Consider the following 20,537-nt stretch of genomic DNA (forward strand, 5'->3'; position numbering starts at 1 on the left):
GGCTGTGTTTACTTCGATCGGCGTTTGTTTCCCCTCTGGTACAGGCCAGCATTCCGGTACCTCCGGGTACAGCACACCGCAGACATTTATCAGTGCTTTTGTTGCGATTTATTCCCACCCGGAACGATGAGCGAAACGAAAGTGATACTAAACAGTGCCAACGATCTGCTGCTGCTCGGCGAGGCGATCCGCAGCGTGCCGCTGAAGGACATAGCGCAGGCCTCGCTGAAGGGACTGCGTCGGCAGGAAAGTGACCTCGATCTGTACGCGTTCCTCTTCACCGATGCGATACACCGGTTTGAACCGCAGGAGTTTGAGTTGGAAATTTCCTGCACCATTCTGCCGGAGCTGGTTTGCTTTCTTGAGAAGGTGCGTCACCCAGGAACCGCGCGAAAACCGGGGGTGCGAATTACGTCCTAACACCCGATCCCGTTTACTTGCAGATACAATCGGAACTGCAGTCCAATGCGCTGTCGTTCTTCTTCGTGGAGAATCTCACCATTCTGCTGAAGCTTGCCGACGTGCTGCAGAAGCTAGTGGAATATCTTGCGGAACGGGCGGAACAATGTCAGCTGCTACGCTCGATTGTCATCTTTCCAGAGTACCTGCTGCGGTGCTATACGATCGTGCGGAAAAACTATGTCACGATGGCCCAGGAAGCGGAAGGGCTGGATGTGATGAAGTCATTGTATGCCACATGCAAGAAGCTTCTGGTTGCGTTTCTGGAGCTGCTGTATCCACGGGAAGCGTGTCCCGGGCGGGGAAGCTACTTTCAAGCAATGGATCACGATGAAGAGTATGGTTATCTGGAGAAAGGTAAAACGGAATGTCCCTGCATGACAGAGATCGCTTATTATAGTGGACGAAAGTATAAACATTTTCATTCTTCCCTTCTTCTTCAGTGTGTACTCTGCTGGCAAGTGTGGCCAACGAAATCAGCCCCATCGATTCGCTGCTAGCCAGTGATGTATGGAAGACGGTCGTGAAACTGTGCACCGAGCACGTGGATCAGCTTATAGCACGACGCAGAACGGCCTGCATCGGAGAGATAGTAACGATCCTGAACAGCGGAATTAATGCTTCTTTTTCGGATCTGCGCACTAAAAACGAACCCACAAAACAGAGCACGATCACGCTGAAGCTGAACGCGTTCTTTTTACGCGTGGTGCTGAAGCTGCTGAGCCTGGTCAAGCAACACGTTGACGTGAGTGTCTACACGCCCATCATCAGCACCGTGCTGGAGGTGAAAGCTTGCCTTCACGCCAAAACGCTATGCACTGAGCTGGCAGCGGGCGTCGAGCAGTATCTGCACATTGGCTATATGGCTATCGTGGAAAATTCGTTCCGAACGGAGGCGTTTGCAAAGGTAATAGTAGATGCACTTAAAACTATTTTTACGAATTTATTTAAATTATTTTTATCCATTCTTCAGGCGTTTTCCCAGTATGAGTGCCGTACGCCGCAAGAAATACATTCCTACTACACCCTGACCATGCACATCGTTACACAAATCGTTACAAACGCAAACGATAGTGCCTTGCTCTCCCTGTACTGCATCCGTGCCAACCTTCTGCAGCGCGTATGCGTCTTGCTAAAACGATCCGATTCCTTGCTCTTCGAAAACCCCTCGCTCTACAAACAGCTAGTCGTTCACTGCTCAGCACTGGTGCTGGTCGGTGTGCGGTTGAAAGATCGGGCGGCTCAAAAAACGATCGAAGAAACACTGGTACGAATGATCCTCCACGAAGAGCACTACCACACGGCACTGCTCGGCATCGATCTTTGGTCCGTGTTTGTCCGCTACCACTCCCCGAAACTCATGCACAGCTACCTTCTATTCTGGAAGGCAGTTAACGATCGCTATTCGATCTTTACCACCCGACCGACGCAAGTGTACGTGCGCCAGCTGCTGCGGAACCTGTTTGTATTTCTACCGGTCGCGTACAAGGAGCGACTGCTGGACGCTTTTCCCATTGGCGATGGCAAAAACGATCGATTGTGGGCCGCCGTAGGCCCGTTGCCGAACGAAATCGATGAAGGTAGAAGGAGACAGTTCACGGCGGGCTTGGAAAAGCGGCTGATACAGTGCGTGAAAACGCTTCAGCTTACACCGGGAAACGTAAAGGTGTTTTACGAAACGCTTGGTTTGTTTTCCATCGCAGGAGCAACGACGAAATTGGTGGATCCGTCGGTAAAGAGCTTCTGGAACGCGGCGCTAGATTGGGATGCGATTATGAAAACGACTCCCACCAGTTGCATATTCGATTGTCTCGAACGAAGCGCAACAGTTTCATCGGCAAATTCCATGTTGAACATCAAAAACGCGCCAAGCATAGGCGATGCGAGACCATTCATAAAGTATCAAGTCGGAAAGCTACTGCTCAAAGCTGATTCCCTAACGGACGTGTCGAACTGGCTGGAAGTGCTTCTGCGCGACAAAAACGCGTTCGTAAAAGCATTCTCGTTCCATTTGCTGTCCAAGCTGAAGGACAACCATTCACCATCTGTACTGCAGCTTCTAAACAAACAGCCGCACCTACAATCGCAGCTTGCCCGGTGGCACTCGAACGCGTCTGTGAAGCTTCCAACGATAAAACCTCGTGCCAACGGAACGATAACATCCGTTGCGCACCGTTGTGCGCGGAAAGTTGATCGCACGCGAGACGCACAGTCAACTGGCGGCTTAACGCAAGCGATTAACAACCAAATCGATGAACTGTTTCCGGACGACGATGATGATCTTGATGATGTGGACATGTTTGCGGACAACAGCTCGCAGACGAAGAAGCGTAAATTTGAACCAACGTCCAGCGAGCAGCGGGGAGGCGAAGGTGAAGTGCCAGTTACCAAGTGCCTTAGAGATCTGCAGGGCGCCACTGACCAGCTGGAACGACTGGTTCCATCAGCAAACCAACGCCTACAATCGTCGCAGAAAGGCCAGCTGAAAAGGATAATAGCTGCACTGACGAAAGTGCTCGACAGCTGACGACCGCTGGGTAAGGTATTGTAAATATATTTGTTTTATTACATGACAGATGCAGGCATGTTACATTTAGCTAGTTATTCTGCTGCTGCTACTGTATAGCATTCGGATTTGGATGATCGTTAGCTGTTTGATGAACAGAAGGCAGAAGCAACTGAAAGATATGTCAGCTTTTGAATCCCTCCTTTGTCTCCAATTTCCAACAGAAAAGAAGAATAAAAAAGCTAACCAACTATAAGCTAATTTTTAAGCGAAGCAATGAAAGAACCCCCTCCCTCAAACCGATTAATAATCATTCACCCCTACACCCTTCTCCACACCCATAAACTTGATAACCCATCCGACGCCGGCAAAGTTTTGCGTCTTCTTGTAACGCACCCGGATCGTGCTGCCGGTGCTAATGTAGTTGGCCGGGCTTTCCCCACCGCAGTGCTGCCGTACGACCTTCTCCTGCCCATCGTCCGCCTTCGGCGCCTTTGGATCTTCCTCCCGGTCCAGCACCTGCAGATAGTCGGTCGCACACGACGACTTGCTGCCAAGATCGAACACCTCGAAGCGCAACGCCACGAGCAGATTGTTCGGCACCGTCACCGTCCACAGACATTCCATGCGCGTCCGATTGTTGGCCGGATAGAGCGGGCTGGTAAACACGCCACCATAGTTGTACAGCTCGCCACCACAACCCTGGCCCTGGTCCGTAGCAACGTACGTCGCATCAAGCTGCAGCGACACCAGCTCCCGGTCGGTCGCCGGGAAGACGAGCCGCAGCACGTTGCCGGTCGTAAAGACCGGGTTCGGGGTGGCAAAGTTGCAGTACTCGCCCAGCAGCCGGTCGGCCGACTCGTGCGTACCGTCGTACGCCTTGAGCGCGTGCACCGCACAGTCCACGTTGTACAGGTAGAACATGTTGAAGTAGAGCGCGATCGTGTAGTTGTGCGGCACTTGCACCGTGATCGTGCACTGCTGATCCTTCTGCAATTCGTTCTGCACGATGCGGCCCTGCAGGGCGGTATAGTTTTTGGCGCACACGCTGCTCTCGTGCACGCGCAGCGAGACGCCCTTGCCCTCGATCTGGCCGTCGCTTTCGAAGCTCACGTACACCCGGTTGGTGATCGATACGTACGGGCTGGGCAGATAGTTGCTGCCGCAGTAGATGTTGTACGCGTTGGCGTACCGCGAACCCTGCAAGATGGGAAGCGATGCGATGGGGGTTAGATTTGTACGCGGTGGAGCGGTTGCGTCACACTTACGTGATAGAAGCTGGCCTTGCTGCTGCTGCCACCGTTGAAAATGAGTGAATCGCCGAGACCTTCGTAAATGATCGACTTTAGCTGCGAATGCAAATTCCAATAAGAATAATTAAGCCAACCCAATGATTCCACTGAGAATCTAAATAAGAACTTACAGTAGCATCCCGAATGCCGATGTAGTCTTTACACTCCCGCCCTCCCTCATCGTACTGCTGCAGATCCATCGTGAGGAACTGTATCTCAATCTGCTTCCCGGGAGCGGCCTCCAGCAGCCACAAGCACCGGGCGTTCGGCGGGTACTTGCCGCTGCCTCCAAAGTTGGGCGTATTAAGCGTCACGATCGCACCGCCCGTCAGATTCCGGTTCATCGCGCCGCAAAGCGACGGAACCATCGTAACGGTCGCATCGAACAGCGTACCGCGCAGCGCAGAATCCGTCACATACCGCAGATGCAACGTCGAACCGAAGCTGGACTGCGCATTCACACGCTCATTGCCGCAGAACCGGCCAAGCAGCATCGAAAACACGCTCCCTCCATCCCGCAGCTCGACGTAATCGTCCGTACAGTTCGTGGCATTGCGTGCCGAACCCACGTGGAACTGATCGAACACGATGCGCAGCGTGTAGCCGCTCGGTGCGCGGAACACGTACTGACAGTCCTGCACACGATCGTTCCCGCTGCCGATCACGTTCAGCCGGTAACTGGGCGTCCGTTCGTCGAGCGTAATGTGCTTGTCGCAGTCGGGCGAGTACAGTACCAGCGCCGTCATCTTGGCCCGCGAGGTCGAGAACGATTCCGTCTTGAACGAAACCATACCGTGCCGGGTGCCGCTGATCGCGATCGCCGGCGCGTGGCTGGTCAGATTGCCGCACAGCAGCGCCAACCGCTTGTCCGGGGTCTGTTCCAGCCCCCGGTACACCTCGACCATGTCGAAGTAGCACGATTCCGTGTGGTCCATCTCGAGCGTTTCGAAGCGTACCGTCACCTTCTGACCCTGCGGGATGTCGATGTACCAGCGGCAGACCAGGGCCGGCCGGTACATACCGTCCGGGGGCAGCTGTTCGGGGCTTTCGATGCGCCGCGAGCTCGTAATGTTTGCGCCGCACGTGTCGAGCCGGTACTCGAACCGGAACCCGCGCGCCTGTATGTACCGATCGGTGCGGAACACGATCGCGGCCCGATCCTTCACGCGGAACCGTGCCGGGGGAGTTTTGCGACAGTACGTGCCCACCTTTTCCCAGGTGATGGGTTCGGCGTACTCCAGCTTCCGGTAGACGGTGAGGTTGTCGTACGAGCACACGGACGTGACCACCGAGTCCTCCAGGTCGAAGTCGAGGAAGTTAAACTCGATACCAGCGTCGGACGTGTTCGCCAGGATGGTGTAGTTGCACACCTGCATGTTGTTGTACTTTGCCGGATAGTTCGGGCTGACGATGACGTTCGTCTCCTGCTCGGCGTAGAATATTCCTATCGGGTGGGAAGCAGCACAAGCAATCAGTGTTAGTCATTTGATCTAGAGTTGGGAAAATCATCCATTTTTGGAAGAACTTGCACGATCCACTTCGTTCATTTTATAGAATTAATTGTTATTTGATCGTTCAACTGGCTGTTTTAAGTAGGTTGATACTTTAATCGTTGACGATATGGCCGCACGTAGGTCGTTACTTCATTGATGAAGAAGAAAAGGTCATTCCATGATGAAATCAAAATTAGAGGAGACATTTAAATTATCGTTAAAATGAAGGCTCACATATATTAATATAAAATTAATTGAAATGTATTACTTTAAAGCATTCCAAAAACCTTTTGTTTGTGTACTCAAAAGGAAGCACGAAAATTGATTCCACAAGGAAAGTGTTTCGACAAAAAGGCAACACACATGCTAGTAAGGATGTAATGTTTATGGTTTGAACGGATATGTTTGGAGCGATAGTGCTTAGGAACCTTTGTGAACGATATTTGGAGCGTCGTTCCAAACGTTGCACGTTATTTAGTGCGATCGTTCTCAGGGACTTACGAACGATTTTCCGAGCGAATTTCGTAACAACAATATTTGGAGCGATCGATCAAACGATGATCGTTGGAATGTCGTTCATAGGAAGGATATTTGGTGCAATCGTTATCAGAAATATGACGAACGATTTGCTGTTCATACTATGTTTCGAATGATTTTTGAAATGGAGCTAAAGAGCGAATTTGTATGTGCCTGATGTCGTTTACTTCCATTAAGGAAGCCTAAAATTGCCCACCACTAGTTCATACTTAGCACTACTTAGCCGGTCTCGTAGTACAGTCGTCAACTCGTACGACTTAACAACATGCCCGTCATGGGTTCAATCCCCAAATGGACCGTGCCGCCATACGCAGGACTGACTATCCTGCTATGGGGGGGAAATAAATTAGTCACTGAAAGCCAAGCCCACAAGTGGGTACAGGCAGGCCTTGACCGACATCGGTTGTTGAGCCAAAGAAGAAGAGAAGTTCATACTTATGAATCTTCAGTAATGAGTGGTTTGAATCTGGATCTGTGATTCATATCAATCAAGATTCATGAAAGTGTAAATACTCATACGAATCTCCAAGATTAATTTATCGAAAGAGTCATGAATATCTAAAGATATCATCATCATCTATTTGGCGTACCGTCCTACGCGGACATGCCGGCCTATACAGGCTTTCGAGACTTATTTCATTACCACGCAGCCGGATAGTCAATCCTTGCTACAGGGGCACGGTCCATTCTAGGCTTGAAACTCATTACGGGCATGTTATTGAGTCGTTCGAGTTGACGACTGTACCATGGGGCCATGGGTAAAGATATATTAATCAGGAGATAAATCAACCTCTAAGGCGTCATCGCAGTATCTATCGGTACAGTCATAATGTAGTACTCAGGAATCGTTACGACGGAACTCGAAAAAGAGGTCAAAACAATGGTGAAATAGATTACAGGTGGAGGGATAAAATTGGCTGATTTACTTAGATAGGAAAGCGCAATACAGAGGAAAGCAATAAAGTGGAAAATCTTTGGTTAGATCTTTAGATTCATGGTTCATTCTTCATAAATCATGAGGATTCATCAATTTGCAGAGATTTGAAGATTGAATTTTGAAGAATTGTGAATCTTTGCAGATTGATGAATCTTAGAATTTTTGGTTCAGATTCTAACATTAGCTTTGAAGATTCATTCATTCTCATGAATCTGAATCTTAATAGCTGTAGTTAAAACGATCTTCTTCTTCTTATCTTATCTTCTTCTACAACCGCTCTGCAGTCTTGGCCTGCCTCAGGAGTGTCCGAAACCTCTCACGGTCTCGCACCTTCGTCTGCCAGTCCGTTATCCCGGTCTTAATGGTGGTTGCCTCCACGCCACCTTGCCACCTCAATTTGGGCCTACCACGACTCCGCTGTCCTTGTGGTCGGCCTAAAAGAACTTTACGGACTGGGTCGTCCGTTTCCATGCGTACAACATGGCCAGCCCACCGGAGCCTGGCGAACTTGATACGCTGGACGACAGTACATCTCGTATAGCTCGCCATTATAACGGCTCTTCCATTGTCCTTCCTCACATACGGAACCAAGTATCCTTCTGAGCATCTTCCTCTCGAACGCGGCCAAGAGGGTTTCGTCAGATTTGGACAGTGTCCATGTCTCAGAGGCGTATGTGAGTACTGGTACTATATAGGTGCTCTACAGTCCCAGCTTCGTCCGTCGCGACAGGTTCTTTGAGGTGAACCGATTTTTAAAACGATCATACCTTCTTGAATGCTTCCCGTTGTTGGTCCGTTCATTCATGCTTGCAGTTTTCACCACTGGTAAAAGGCCGGACGAACTGCAGTGAAACGTATTGGTGAACACAGTTCGTCCATTCGCTTGAAATATGAACCCTAAGCAGCTGTTGTTCATTCTTCCCATCCTCTTTCAAACTGAAGAGTCTTGCAAATGCGTCTACTTACCACCACAGTTCGAGTTCCATTGAATGGTAAAACCATCGCCCTCGATCGATTCGTCCGTTCGGAACACGACCTTCATCACCGTGCCGGATGAGTTGAAGCTGGGCGGTACTTCCTTTCCGCACACCCGGCCCAAACTAACCCACTCCCGGTTGCGCTGCTGATCGAACAGCTCCACGTAGTCTTTGGTGCAGTTGGGACTCGTCTGCAGGTTGAAGCGGCCCGTGAACCGAACACCAATATGTTGACCCGCGTTCGCCTGCAGCAACCAGATGCACTCCTGCCCGGGCAGATACTTCCCGTCCTTGAGCGCTGATCCAAACGTTGGCGAGCCGGTGTGCAGTGTACCGCCACAGCCAAAGTTTTTGCTGCTAAGGCGCAGCTCAAAGTCCGAACCCGCACTACCGGATGACCCGTTGGCCGGCACGATATGATATTCGACGAACAGGAGGTGCCGCTGGGTAACGATACCTTCGGCGGGTGGCGCTGAGTCTTTGCAGAACCGCCCGAGCAGTGGGCTGCTCGGTCCGGGACCGTTGTAGACGAGCAGGTACTCCTGGTCGCAGGGCTGCTGGAGCGTGAACCGCTCGAACGCAACGCTGATCAGCGTCTGGTCCGGGAAGGTCACGTACCACGCACAGTGTAGGCCGTCCCGTCCGTACGGTTCCAACCCGACCGGGTAGCTGATGTTGGGGATGGATCCGTACACACCGCCACACTGGTGCACGCGATAGTCCATCCTGAACGCTAGCACACCACTGTACGCCGCCTGCGCCGTGTTGATGACGGTGTTGGGAAAGGGCGACACTACCACCACGTTGGTCGCGTTTACGCACAGCTTCTTCAGCACGTTCGTGCCACCGATCGGTGTGGCGCTGCGAGTAATGTCTACGCACATCCGCTCAGACGGACCGGCATACACCTCGCGGAAGTTGAGTGCCAGCGTGCCAACGTTGGGCTCTGCGCTTGGATCGCGCGACAGCGTCGGGTCGGTGCGCTTGTACGTGCACACCGCCGTCGTTACGTTGACCGGGCTGTTGATGCTACCCTGCCAGCCGTCTAGATTGCCCTCGCACAGCGACGACTCGTCGCTGGAGTAGCGCAATCGGAAGCCGCGCCGCCCGGTCATCGCTTTCGAGAGGTACTGCACCATCATCCGGTTGTCGCTCGAGTAGATCGGCGTCGTTTTATCGTTCGACGTTACGGCCTTGATGCGCACCTGGTAGTTGAGCCCGTCGTAAAAAGACAGCCGCTGGAACCACGGGTACGGTGCGGCCTGGTCCGCTATGTCCAGATCGATAAACTCGACCTTCACCCGCCGCCCGGCCGGCACGGTGATGCGCCACTCGCAGAACGAAAACGGCTGCATCGGCTCACCGTACCCGTTGCTCGCGAACTCGCCCGATTCGCCCACCAGCGAGTGGCTGCAGCGGCTGTAGTTGACGGCGTAGTTCAGCCTGAAGCCCCGGAAGATCGAATTGGGCGTGTTGGCGGTAAAGACAATCTTCACGTTCGGTACCACGCTCAGTATCGGTTGCTTCGGCACTTCCTGGCCGCAAAACTTGCCCAGCTCGACCTCCGTATCGTTCGGTGCGGGTAGAATGGAGAAGATGCGCACGTGATCCTGGCCGCTACAGTTCGCCTTTATCGGCAGGTGCAGATCCTCGAAGGTGAGCTGCATCATGCCGTACTGTCCCTCCTGGATGTAGTACTCACACACGGCCGGCACCGGATAACCGCCCGGCTGGGGGAAGTTTTTCGACGTGATGGTACCGTGCGAACCGCGCTGCACTCCGCCACACTTGGCCAGCGAAATGCGCAGCTGAATGGCGCTGTTCGGCTCGACGCGATCGTTAAAGTACTTCACCTGCAGCGCGTTCGTGCGCGTGATGATGCGCTTGGTCAGATCGCCGGTGCAGGAGTGCAGCAGCTCCGGCGCCTGGGAGGTGAGCCCTTCGCGCAGTTGGACGTACTCCGACCGGCAGCCGGGCATCCGGGGCAGCAGCATCTGGCTGAGCAGCTCGACGCGCAGCAGCTCGCCGGCCGGTGCCAGCACCTTCCAGAAGCACTCCGTGTGCGGTGGCGGCACGTTCGGGTAGTTCGGGGTCGCGATGATCGTCGAGTTGGACTGCGCGGTCAGCACGAGATCGCCCCCACATTCGATGCCGACCTCGCGGTACACCAGCCGGAACCGGTTCGCTCCGGAGTCGCTTGGCCGGTACTGCACGAACGCCCGGTTGCTGCTGGTTTTGATCGGCCCCGGCAGCTCCGTGCCCGAGTACCGCCCGATCAGTGGCGAATGGTCATCGATACCGTTCATGATGGCGACGAACCCTTTGTTCGCGTACGGCGTCGCAACCGAGGTTATGTTGAGCTGCTCGAACGTAAGCTCGATCGTACGCCCCGCCCGGACGCTGATGTTCCAGCTGCACGCGTCCATCAGTTCGGGCCGCCCGATCAGGCTCGGTGTTGGCGGTATTAGCGGCAACGCGTTTGGCTGCGTGATGACCCCGTTCGGGTCGGTAAGCAGGCCGCCGCAGCGCAGAAACACGGACCCGGTGAAGCCGGTCCGATTTTGGTAGTAGTCCGTCCGGAAGTCCACCTTCAGGTGCGGCGAGCCGTGGAACTTGTTCGCAACGCGCAGGAAGTAGGTGCAGACGCGCCCGTACGATCGCCACGTGGCGAGATCGGACGAGTGGAATACCTCGATGTAGTCCGCCAGACAGTCGCTCGACTCTTCCAGATCGACAAAGGTTAGCACCAAAAAGGGATGGTAAAGCGGCAGGGCGGACTGGAAGATCCAGCTACAGTTTAGCCCATTGGTGTAGCCGTTCGGGTAGCCCGGGGAGGAGAGATTTTGTACGGTGTCGGTGCTGTTCAGCACGATCGTCGCATGGCCGTCGCAGAAGTACTCATTGTTGACGGGGATGTTGACTGCGCTGCTGACGAACTTCTGCTGCCAGCTCAGCGAAAACGACGACGATTCCATAACGTCCGAGTGATCGAGCAGGATGTACACCACGTTCGAGGTGGAAGTGACCGGGTCCGGTTTGATGTAGCCGCAGCCTGTGAGCAGGGAGGCAGCCGTCTCATCGTACCCGTCGTATATCTGATGGTAATGAAAAGGAGAAATGGGAAAGAATTCTTGATAGTGAAGATCGCAGAAACGGATCACTTACCCGCAAAGCGCCATCACACATCAGCGGATCATCCGTGTGACGATCGATCGCATATCTGTTGAAGGAGATCGCAATCACAGACCCAATGTCGACGGTGATGCGCCACGCAATGTTGTCCGCCCTGGCGTAGCTTCTAGGATACATTGGAGATGTGATCGTACCACTCGTACCGGTGATCTCACTCATCGTATCTAAAACGACGTACAAAATCTCAACTAAAAGAAATCCAAACGACGCATCGCGACTTCGCATCTTACCGTAAGAGTACTCCGCCCGGAATCCCTTGGCAACGCCCGCGCCGTTCGAGCGGAACTTGACCCAGAAGCTGCTCGCTTCGGTCAGATTCGTTGGCACCTGGTTGCCACAGAAGTCACCCAGCAGGGGACCATTTTCATCACGCTCGCGTACCTCCAGGTAGTCACCGTTGCAGTCATCCGACGGTTCAATATCCAGCTCCGTGAAGAACAGCGACATCTTGTTGCCAGGCGAAGCGGACAGCTTCCAAACGCACTCAACGTTCAGTGGGTAGGTGTTCGGGTAGTTCGGGGAAGCAAACTGACCCATCAGTGCCGTCAAGCGTCCACCGCAGGCTACAAAACGGAGGAAGTACGTCCATGAGCAATCTCAATTACGACCACTCCAAGCCCCGAACTTACCATTTTCAATGGTAGTGTACGCCATCTCCACGAACAGGTTGTCGATCTTGCTCAGCAGCAAGTCCTCGGAGCTAACGAGCACGGTTAGCGCATTGCCATTGCTCACGATCGCCGGCGGAATTTTGTGTCCGCAGCCTTCGAAACGTTTCGGTCCATCCGTGCTATCGCCGTCGTACACGGTCACGCTGGCAAAGCAGTCGCCCTCCAGGTCCATTACGCTCAGATGTGCGATGGTCAGCGTGATGCGCTGCGTTGGTTCCGGCGCTATCAGCACCCAGGTGCAGTTGTCCGATGACATCTTGTGCGCTTTGTTGAGCAGAATATTACCCGGCCGTTTCACTTCGATGCGTGATCCACAATTCTAGGGATATTGAAAAAAAGGAGGGGATATATAATCGCATCTACAGAACACGAGAGGATCTTTCGATCTTTGAAGAATAGGATCTTTCGTAACTACCGTCATGAACTCTGCCTGGAATCCTTTCGCTTCCATGCGTTCGTTTGATTTGAAAGTGACCAGCATCTCGTGCCCGGTAGACGAAACGGACGTCACGTTCGGTTCACTGCCACAGGACGTCAGGAGCAGTTGGTCGGCGGAGGCGACGCTGCCATCGTACACCTGCAGCGAGTCATTGATACAGTTGGGCGAACGTTCGATCGCTAGCGACTTCAGGCGGAGTTGGAGCGTGTGCGTAGCGTCCGTCTGGATGAGCCACTGGCAGGACGCGTTCGCAGGGTAGTTGGACGGATAGTTGGGTGAGCTGATGAAACCCTCGTGCAGTGTAATTTTACCGCCACATTCTGTAGAGAGAGGGAGAAAAAAAGCTTCAACTTTAGTAGCCATATAATCTCTTTTGCAAGACAGAGGGAAACTTACTTGCATCCGTTGTCCTGTAATTCGCCCGGAAACCCTTGTACGTGAACGTACTGTCACTGTAAAACTTCACAAACAGCTCTGACCCGCTGCTGGACAGATGTACCGGTTCCTGCTGCTCGTGACAGATCTTCGTAACCTGCTGCGTAAAGTTCGCATCGTTCGCAATGTGCAGCCCGTCGAACCGGCACTGATCGTTCGTCTCCATGTGGAAGTCATCCACTGCCAGCTCGATCCGCTTGCCCGGCTCCACCCGGATCGTCCAGTGGCACTCTGTCTCCTTCGGGTACTGGTTCGGGTAGTTCGGCGAGGTGAACGACCCCCACGGTTTGGTCAGCAAACCGCCGCACCCATTAATAGACCATTCCGCCCGAAAACCCATCTGCTCGCCGCTCGAGTCCGTGTGGAAGATCAGATCGATCGACCGGCCCATACTAACGATCGGGGGCGGTTTGTTGGCACAGTAGCGCCGTGCGACGGGCAGATCACCCGTACCCATCTCCTGCAGCTCGACGTAATCGAACGGGCAGCGTTGGTGCGTCGCATTGCTCCCTGTCTGCTGCGTGATCGACTCAAAGTCAAAGTGGGAAAACTCCAGATTGATCTTATTCCCCGGCGGTACGCGGATCGTCCACCGGCAGTCCATCGAGGCGGAGTACTCGTTCGGGAAGTTAGGCGACTCAATCACTCCTCCGTACCCGGTCAGATTGCGCCTACAAAGGATGTTGTACTTCAGCTGGAAGCCGCGCCGCTGGTTCGTCTCGTCCGTGCGCATCCGAATGATCGCGTGGTTGGTGTCCGTGTCCAGCACGATCGGGTCCGTTTCTGCGCTGCAGAACCGACCGAGCTTGCGGCCGCTCGTATCGATACCGTCGTAAATGTCCAGATAGTCGTACTGGCAGTCCTTGTGCGATTCCATGTCCATATCGGTGAACACAATGTGGATGGCCGAGCCTTGGCTCATCGAGATGCGCCAGGTGCAGAGCGCGTTCTGCCCGTACGGAAGCGGATAGTTCGGGGAGATGATGGAACCGCGCGGTGAGGTCAGTATTCCGCCGCAACCGGTCGTGGCCGAGTCCCACTCGATCATGAAGCCGGCGTAGTTGCGCGAGCTGTCCGAGTAGAAGCGCAGGTACAGCTGGTGGCTGAACGAGATCGTACCGTTGAAGTTGTCCTCCCCGCAATAGTTTCCGATGAGCGGTGCGTTCTGCGTGCCACCGTTGCGTATCGTGAGCCCGTCGAACCGGCATATTCTGTGCTTCTCCATCTTGAATGAGTGCACGAGCAGCATAATTTGCTGGCCCATCGGCACGGTGATGACCCACTCGCACACCTTGTTGGAGGGGTAGTTTTTGGGCCAGCCGGGCGAACGGATGATGCCGCTCGTGGCGAAGAAGTTGCCACCGCAAGCTGGAAGTATGCCGAGAGGAAATTGTCTTTACTATTATTATTATTACTATTATTATTATTATTATTATTATTATTATTATTATTATTATTATTATTATTATTATTATTATTGTTATTATTATTATTATTATTATTATTATTATGATTATTATTATTATTATTATTATTATTATTATTATTATTATTATTATTATTATTATTATTATTATTATTATTATTATTATTATTATTATTATTATTATTATTATTATTATTATTATTATTATTATTATTATTATTATTATTATTATTACTATTACTTTTATTATTATTTATTGGTGATTATTTGTTTGTCTCTGAGGTTATACAAATGTGTTCTTAAAACTAAGGAAACAAGTGGGACGATGAATCATAAAGACGGGAGAGGCATTGGGAAACTGGATCGTTGTAGCCGAATAAAAGCTATTAACCATTTAAAGCGGAAAGAGCTTGTAAGAATGGGTCACTCTAACCGTGACGAGAATGGCGGGAAGGAATAAGGAGAAGGGGTCTGTCACGCAGGCGATGGGAGTAGTAATCAAGGATCATTAAGAGAGACATTCGGGATAGACGGGAACTTAGACATTCGATAAGGTATGCTTGGATGAGATATTTGCGAGTTCTTAAAGGTTCGAGACTGAGCAATCGTCGTCGAATAGGATGCGAAGGAATTGGATCCGACCAGTCGGAAAATGATGTGTGACTTTTTGCTCAATTCGTCCGATCATTTGGGTGTTTGTCCGGCAGTTCACCAAACAACCGACGCATTCTCCAGTATAGAACGAACCCAACAGCATTGCAAGAAATACAAGGATTGTGTTAAGACCGCTGCCTCATCCTGTGGGCTCGCCGTTGACAGCGGGGATGTCAGCTGGAGACGTCCGCAGTGAGGATCATGGCCAGATAAGTAATAGACGTGCTCTCCTCGCTTTGCGCGTGTGTACGCATCGTATCCGTGTTAATTGCAATAACCAACCAAAGATTAGCCAATACATTCTGTTCAGTTTGTGTCGTATACTTCTCGAGAATACTTTTTTTATGCGGACACAACGACAAGGAAGGGAATGTAAACACAAGGGATCCTAAATTTCATAGGACATAACTGCGGGGACATAGGCCAAACATTCTGTTTGTCTAATTTTGAGTGTTTTCAGTACGATAATGTCTCGTCAACATGCCCATGCCCAACAACATGTCCGTCATGGGTTCAGGCCCCGAATAGACCGTACCCCCATACGTAGGACTGACTATCCTGCTATGGTAACAATAAGACACTGAAAGCCAAGCTCATTTCACTAGTGGGTACAGGCAGGCCTGGACCGACAGCGGTTGTTGTGCCAAAGAAGAAGAAGAAGAAGAAGAATGTTTCGTCGAGTCATACGCCAAGATCTTTTGTGACAGTAAGTCTGCTATGTTTAATTCCACAAAGACAGTAATCATGCTTGATCTGGTAAGTGGTTGACAAACTTTGCACCCTTGAAAAAGTAAAATTATAAAAAAAACGGCCATAGAGTTTCTCGTCAAGAGTCAAATTGATAAACCAAGAATACCAATGTGTCAGTGTTCTTTAAAGTATTTGAAGGGAGAATAGCTTTTGAGAGTAAGCAGACTAAGCAGCTAGAGCCGAAAGATACCTAAAATCGATACAACGTCAACTTGACAGCGTCATGTGATTAAAAGTCGATAGTTAGAACATTAGACGATGTATAATTGGTTAACAAAGGTACGCTAATCCACCGACCAGGCTCTACTGCACTTACATTTTTCCACATCGATAAAGTTAAAGGACAAGCTGAAGCCATCCTTCGACGAGGATGAGTCCGTCACGAACCGGATCGTCACCATGTTGCCGGTGCTGGTAATGGCTGGCGGTTTCTCCGTACCGCAGTACCGCCCGACCAGACTGTTTGCCATCGACGAGTTGTCGAACACCTGCACGTAGTCGTACACGCACCAAGCACTCACCTCCAGCTCGAAGCTGTTCCACGTCAACTGCACTGCGTGGCCCGCCGGCGCCACAATAATCCACTCGCACTGCGCATCGTGCTGATACTTGCCCGTCTCGGCGATCATCGGCGATCGGATGATGGTGTCTTCACGCATCAGCACACCGCCGCAGCTGACGTCGTGGAAGGAGAAGTTGCCCTTAAAACCGCGCCCCGACACCGATCCGTCCGACACAAATCGTAGCAGAAGCACATTTTTCGACGAGATCGTCTGAGGTGGTGCTTTGGTGCTGCAGTACCGCCCAAGCAGTGTCTCGTTAGTTGGCAGCAGTCCATCGTACAGCTCCACATAGTCAAGCTCACACTTGGGGAAGCTGTTCTTCTCAAAGTCAAAGTCCTGAAAGTCGAATACGATCGCCTTGCCGAGCGGTGCGTGAATGACGTAGTCACACAGCTGATCGGATGGGTACATCTGCGGGTACGAGGGCGATATTAGCTCCACCGCGGGATCGGTAAACGTACCGCCGCACTTAATCTTGTACACCAAGCTAAAGCCCGGGTTCGGTGCCGACCAGTCAGTGTGGAACTTGAGCAGCAGCGCGTTCCCGGTCGAGGTGAAAAGAGGCGGCATCCGATCACCGCAGAACTTCCCGAGCGAGGGATCCTCCGTGCTGGGCCCGTCAAAGATTTCCAGATAGTCGAACTTACAAGCCTCACTTTGCTCCAGATGGAACTTGCTGAACCGGATCTCCACCCGGCTTCCGACTGGCTGCTTGATCAGATACTCACAATTCAGATTGTTCGGATACACGTTGTCCGTTTGCGACAGAGGTGAACTGATCACACCCTCCCGCTGCGTATACGTCCCACCACATCCGGGCACGCCTTCTACGACCGCGTAATGAATCTGAAAGCCGGCATCATTGCCGCTCTCGTCGCTGTGGAAGTGTACCGTCGCCTCATTGCTCGGTGTGATCAGCGGTGGCGGATGGGAGGTGTTGCAGTACTTAGCCAGTAGTGTACCCTCATCCCGCAACCCATCGGTAATCTCCAGATAATCGAAGCCGCAGGTTTCGTGCACCTCGATTTTCATTGTGAAGAAGGTGAACTGCAGGCGACGACCCTGCGGTGCCTGCAGATACCACTTGCAATCCCGATTTGGCGGATAGTTACCGGGCGTGCCGGGCGAAGCTATAAGCCCATGGCTGACCGCCGCTATCGTGCCACCACAGACCGGATCGATGCTTTCCCACCGCAGCTGGAACCCATCGTGCGCTGTCGCATTGTCCGACCGGAACCACAGATATAGCATGTTATGGGTGGACTGAAAGTTACCACCACGCGGTAGCTCGTTGCCACAGAACCGGCCAATGATTTGGGCGGCCGAGGTGCGTCCGTCGTGTATCTGTAACCAGTCGTACTTGCACTCGCCCGAACTGACCGGATTTTCCAAGCTGAACTGTGTGAACGTCACGTTCAGGACCTGCGTTTCGTTCGTCTTGATCAGCCAGGCGCAACGCGCATTGTGATTGTACGTGCCGTTAAACTCGGGATACCGCAGCGTGCCGGACATTTGGAAGCGAATGCCACCGCAGGTTCGCGTAGGCGTTTGACACCGTAGCCCGGTGTAGCCAGCCGGGCAGCGGCACAAAAAGTTTCTGGTGCCACTGGAACCGACGCAAGTGCCACCGTTTTGGCACGGATTTGATTCGCAGGGTGAGGTCGTGCGCATGCAGTTCGGTGGATTGGTTCCCGGTGGACAGGCGCAGCTGTAGTTTTGTGCGTCAATCTTCGTGCAGGTGCCACCGTTCTAGGGGAGATTCGAAACCAAAGCAATTTGCGATATATTTCACACATTTTTCCGGTTTAAAGCCGACACTTACCCTGCACGGAGCACTGGCACAAGGATTCATTGATGAGCGATAGCATCCGTTCGGGCCAAACCCGGACCCAATGTAGCCCGGCAGACAGATGCAGTTCGGCACAGCACTACCATAATCCACACATCGGGCCATCGGATGGCAAAGTCCCTGTGTGCACCGGTTACCCTGCGCCAAACACGTCCTTCCATCGCCAGTGTAGCCCGCTGGACAGTTCCCACAACGATACGATCCCTTAAATGTAACGATGAGTTGCATATTACTAAAACCCTTTCAAAAGTATCCGAAATCTTCTGGATTTACCCTCGTATTGATACACTGCACCGAAGGCGACGTACTGCAGCCTCCGTTATTCGTTTCACACTCATCAATGTCGACGCAGTAGAACCCATTCCCACTGTAGCCCGCCGGACACGGACCACAAACGAACGAGCCCGGCAAATTGATGCAGCTTACTTCCGGGTCCTTCGAGCAGTGTGGCTTTGATTCGCTACACTCATCCACATCCACCGAACAGGCCGGCGTTAGCCCGTTCGTCTTCCAGCCCTGATCACAGATACAGCGGTAGCCATCCTTCGCCTGCACGCACGTACCATGACCACACAGATCGGCCCCAGCTGTGGCACAGTCCTGCGACCGGGTGTTACAGTGAATGCCACGCCACCCGTCCGGGCACATGCAGGTGTAGCCACCGTGTATGTTCTTACACGTCGCCCCATTCTGGCAGCCCAGATCGGTGCCCGCAAACAGTGCACACTCGTTCACGTCCGTCGTGCACGTCTGGCCCTCCCAGTTGCTCGGACACAGGCACATGAACGAGTCGTACTGAGCGATACAGGTGCCTCCGTTCTGACAGGGCCCACTGGTACAGCGGTTTACCTGCAGCGTGGACATCAGGAGAGCCACCTTCGTTTCCACATTGCGGACGCGCCGAGCAAGCGCACCGATACGGGGATTCATCTGTGTTACATTTCGTGATGAAGATCTACAGAACAACCAAAAAACAAATTGTATCCTTTGAAAGCTTCTGAAGTTAGAAGAAAGCCCCTATATGCTCTACTTACTGCTGTTCGAGGGTTTCAACACGCTTTATCAACCCATAAGGACCGCTGACGTACGTCGCAAGCAGCTGCACCTGATCGGCCACACTGCCGCCGGGCAGAAAGGGTTGGCTGTCGGTTGATGGTCGTCCATCGATCATCATTTTGGACAATGTTCGCAACACTTGCTCAATGCTTAGCCCGCCGATGTTCAGATGACCGCTTCCCTTCATGTAGAAGGTAATATTCCTGTCCTGTGCCGATTCGATAATAATGTGCCCATTGGTGGCGAGTATTTTGGCCCTAGAATTGGAGTTAGAATTTTAGGGAAAAGTGCCTTACAAGAATCTACTTTTGATTTTCGGTATGTGACAGGATCATCAAAATCTCAAGGTCCTAACTGCCGTTTTAAAAAGAGTCAAATGGTGGAAGATCACTGAAAAATTTAAATTAATTTCCATGCGGCATAATGTACAATAAATAAAACTTCTATTGCTGCTTTTATAGCTGTTCTTTCGAAAGCTTGTTCCTCATATTTCATGTAGTGTGGGTATGTAAGAGAAGAACCAGATAACGTTGTACGCCCCCATTGGATATGTTTTGTTCATATCAACAAAAGTTACGAATTTTTGTAAAGCAAATAAACACTTGAATACTGTAAAATTTCACGAAAACTTCACAGACAATGTATCTAATTACACATTTTTTTGTTTAACACAAACTTCTGGTACATTTGCTATTGGTTTCCACCTTCCAAAAGCATTATCACATGTATATTTTGCTATCTTGTGGTAGGCGTATGCCATTCTCTTCTATAACACATTATACGCCCATTTTGCTTTGGTTTTTGTGTTAAAAAAGGGGTACAATTTGATATTATACTGATCACAAAAGCACTTTTAATACTTCAAGGAAATATTTCACTAACTAGCTCGTTTTATGCACTAGCTTCACACTTACTGATCATCAAATCCACCTTCAACACAGCAAAACACCCAAAACAGCACATACAGTGCAATGCAGGTGGATTTTAACCACATTTTTTATATCATTCACTGTTCACTTCACGTTTAGCAATATTTCACCATTTTTTCACTTCACTTAAACACTTTTTAAAACTACACTTTGGAGGTTTTTGTTCTGATCACTTCCAAGCGATCGTCACTAACTGAGCATCCAGCATCAGGGGATCGTCTTTTATAGGGACAATCTGGGTATTTTACTGTTCTTATTTGTGATGATAATTATTGGAAACACGCTGAACCGGGGCGTTTAACGTTGAATAGAGTAAAACACCCCCTGAAATTAATACCGTAAGTGATAACAGGATATAAGGCTTATTTGTGA

General features: G+C 51.5%; 2 protein-coding genes across 2 annotated transcripts; one reads left to right on the forward strand and one right to left on the reverse strand.

Annotated features, from left to right (window-relative positions):
- Window positions 1-49: 49 nt before the first annotated feature.
- On the forward strand, window positions 50-3,221 carry LOC120961036 (uncharacterized). The gene is made up of 4 exons (XM_040384607.2): window positions 50-369; window positions 444-816; window positions 903-1,366; window positions 1,433-3,221. The coding sequence occupies exons 1-4, from the start codon at window positions 127-129 to the stop codon at window positions 2,984-2,986; spliced, it is 2,634 nt and encodes an 877-aa protein (XP_040240541.2). The 5' UTR covers window positions 50-126; the 3' UTR covers window positions 2,987-3,221.
- Window positions 2,998-20,368, reverse strand: LOC120961032 (cubilin homolog). Its single transcript, XM_040384601.2, has 14 exons — window positions 20,151-20,368; window positions 19,215-19,493; window positions 18,454-19,135; window positions 18,154-18,384; window positions 16,085-18,080; window positions 12,900-14,306; window positions 12,480-12,823; window positions 12,023-12,383; window positions 11,624-11,956; window positions 11,367-11,557; window positions 8,191-11,296; window positions 4,389-5,701; window positions 4,234-4,314; window positions 2,998-4,165 (listed from the first exon to the last, which is right to left on the reverse strand). Exons 1-14 carry the CDS (start codon window positions 20,228-20,230, stop codon window positions 3,269-3,271), a joined length of 11,301 nt encoding a protein of 3,766 aa, XP_040240535.2. The 5' UTR covers window positions 20,231-20,368; the 3' UTR covers window positions 2,998-3,268.
- Window positions 20,369-20,537: the final 169 nt, after the last annotated feature.

This window comes from Anopheles coluzzii, chromosome 2, assembly GCF_943734685.1.
Source record: "Anopheles coluzzii chromosome 2, AcolN3, whole genome shotgun sequence".
Classification (NCBI taxonomy): Eukaryota; Metazoa; Arthropoda; class Insecta; order Diptera; family Culicidae; genus Anopheles; species Anopheles coluzzii.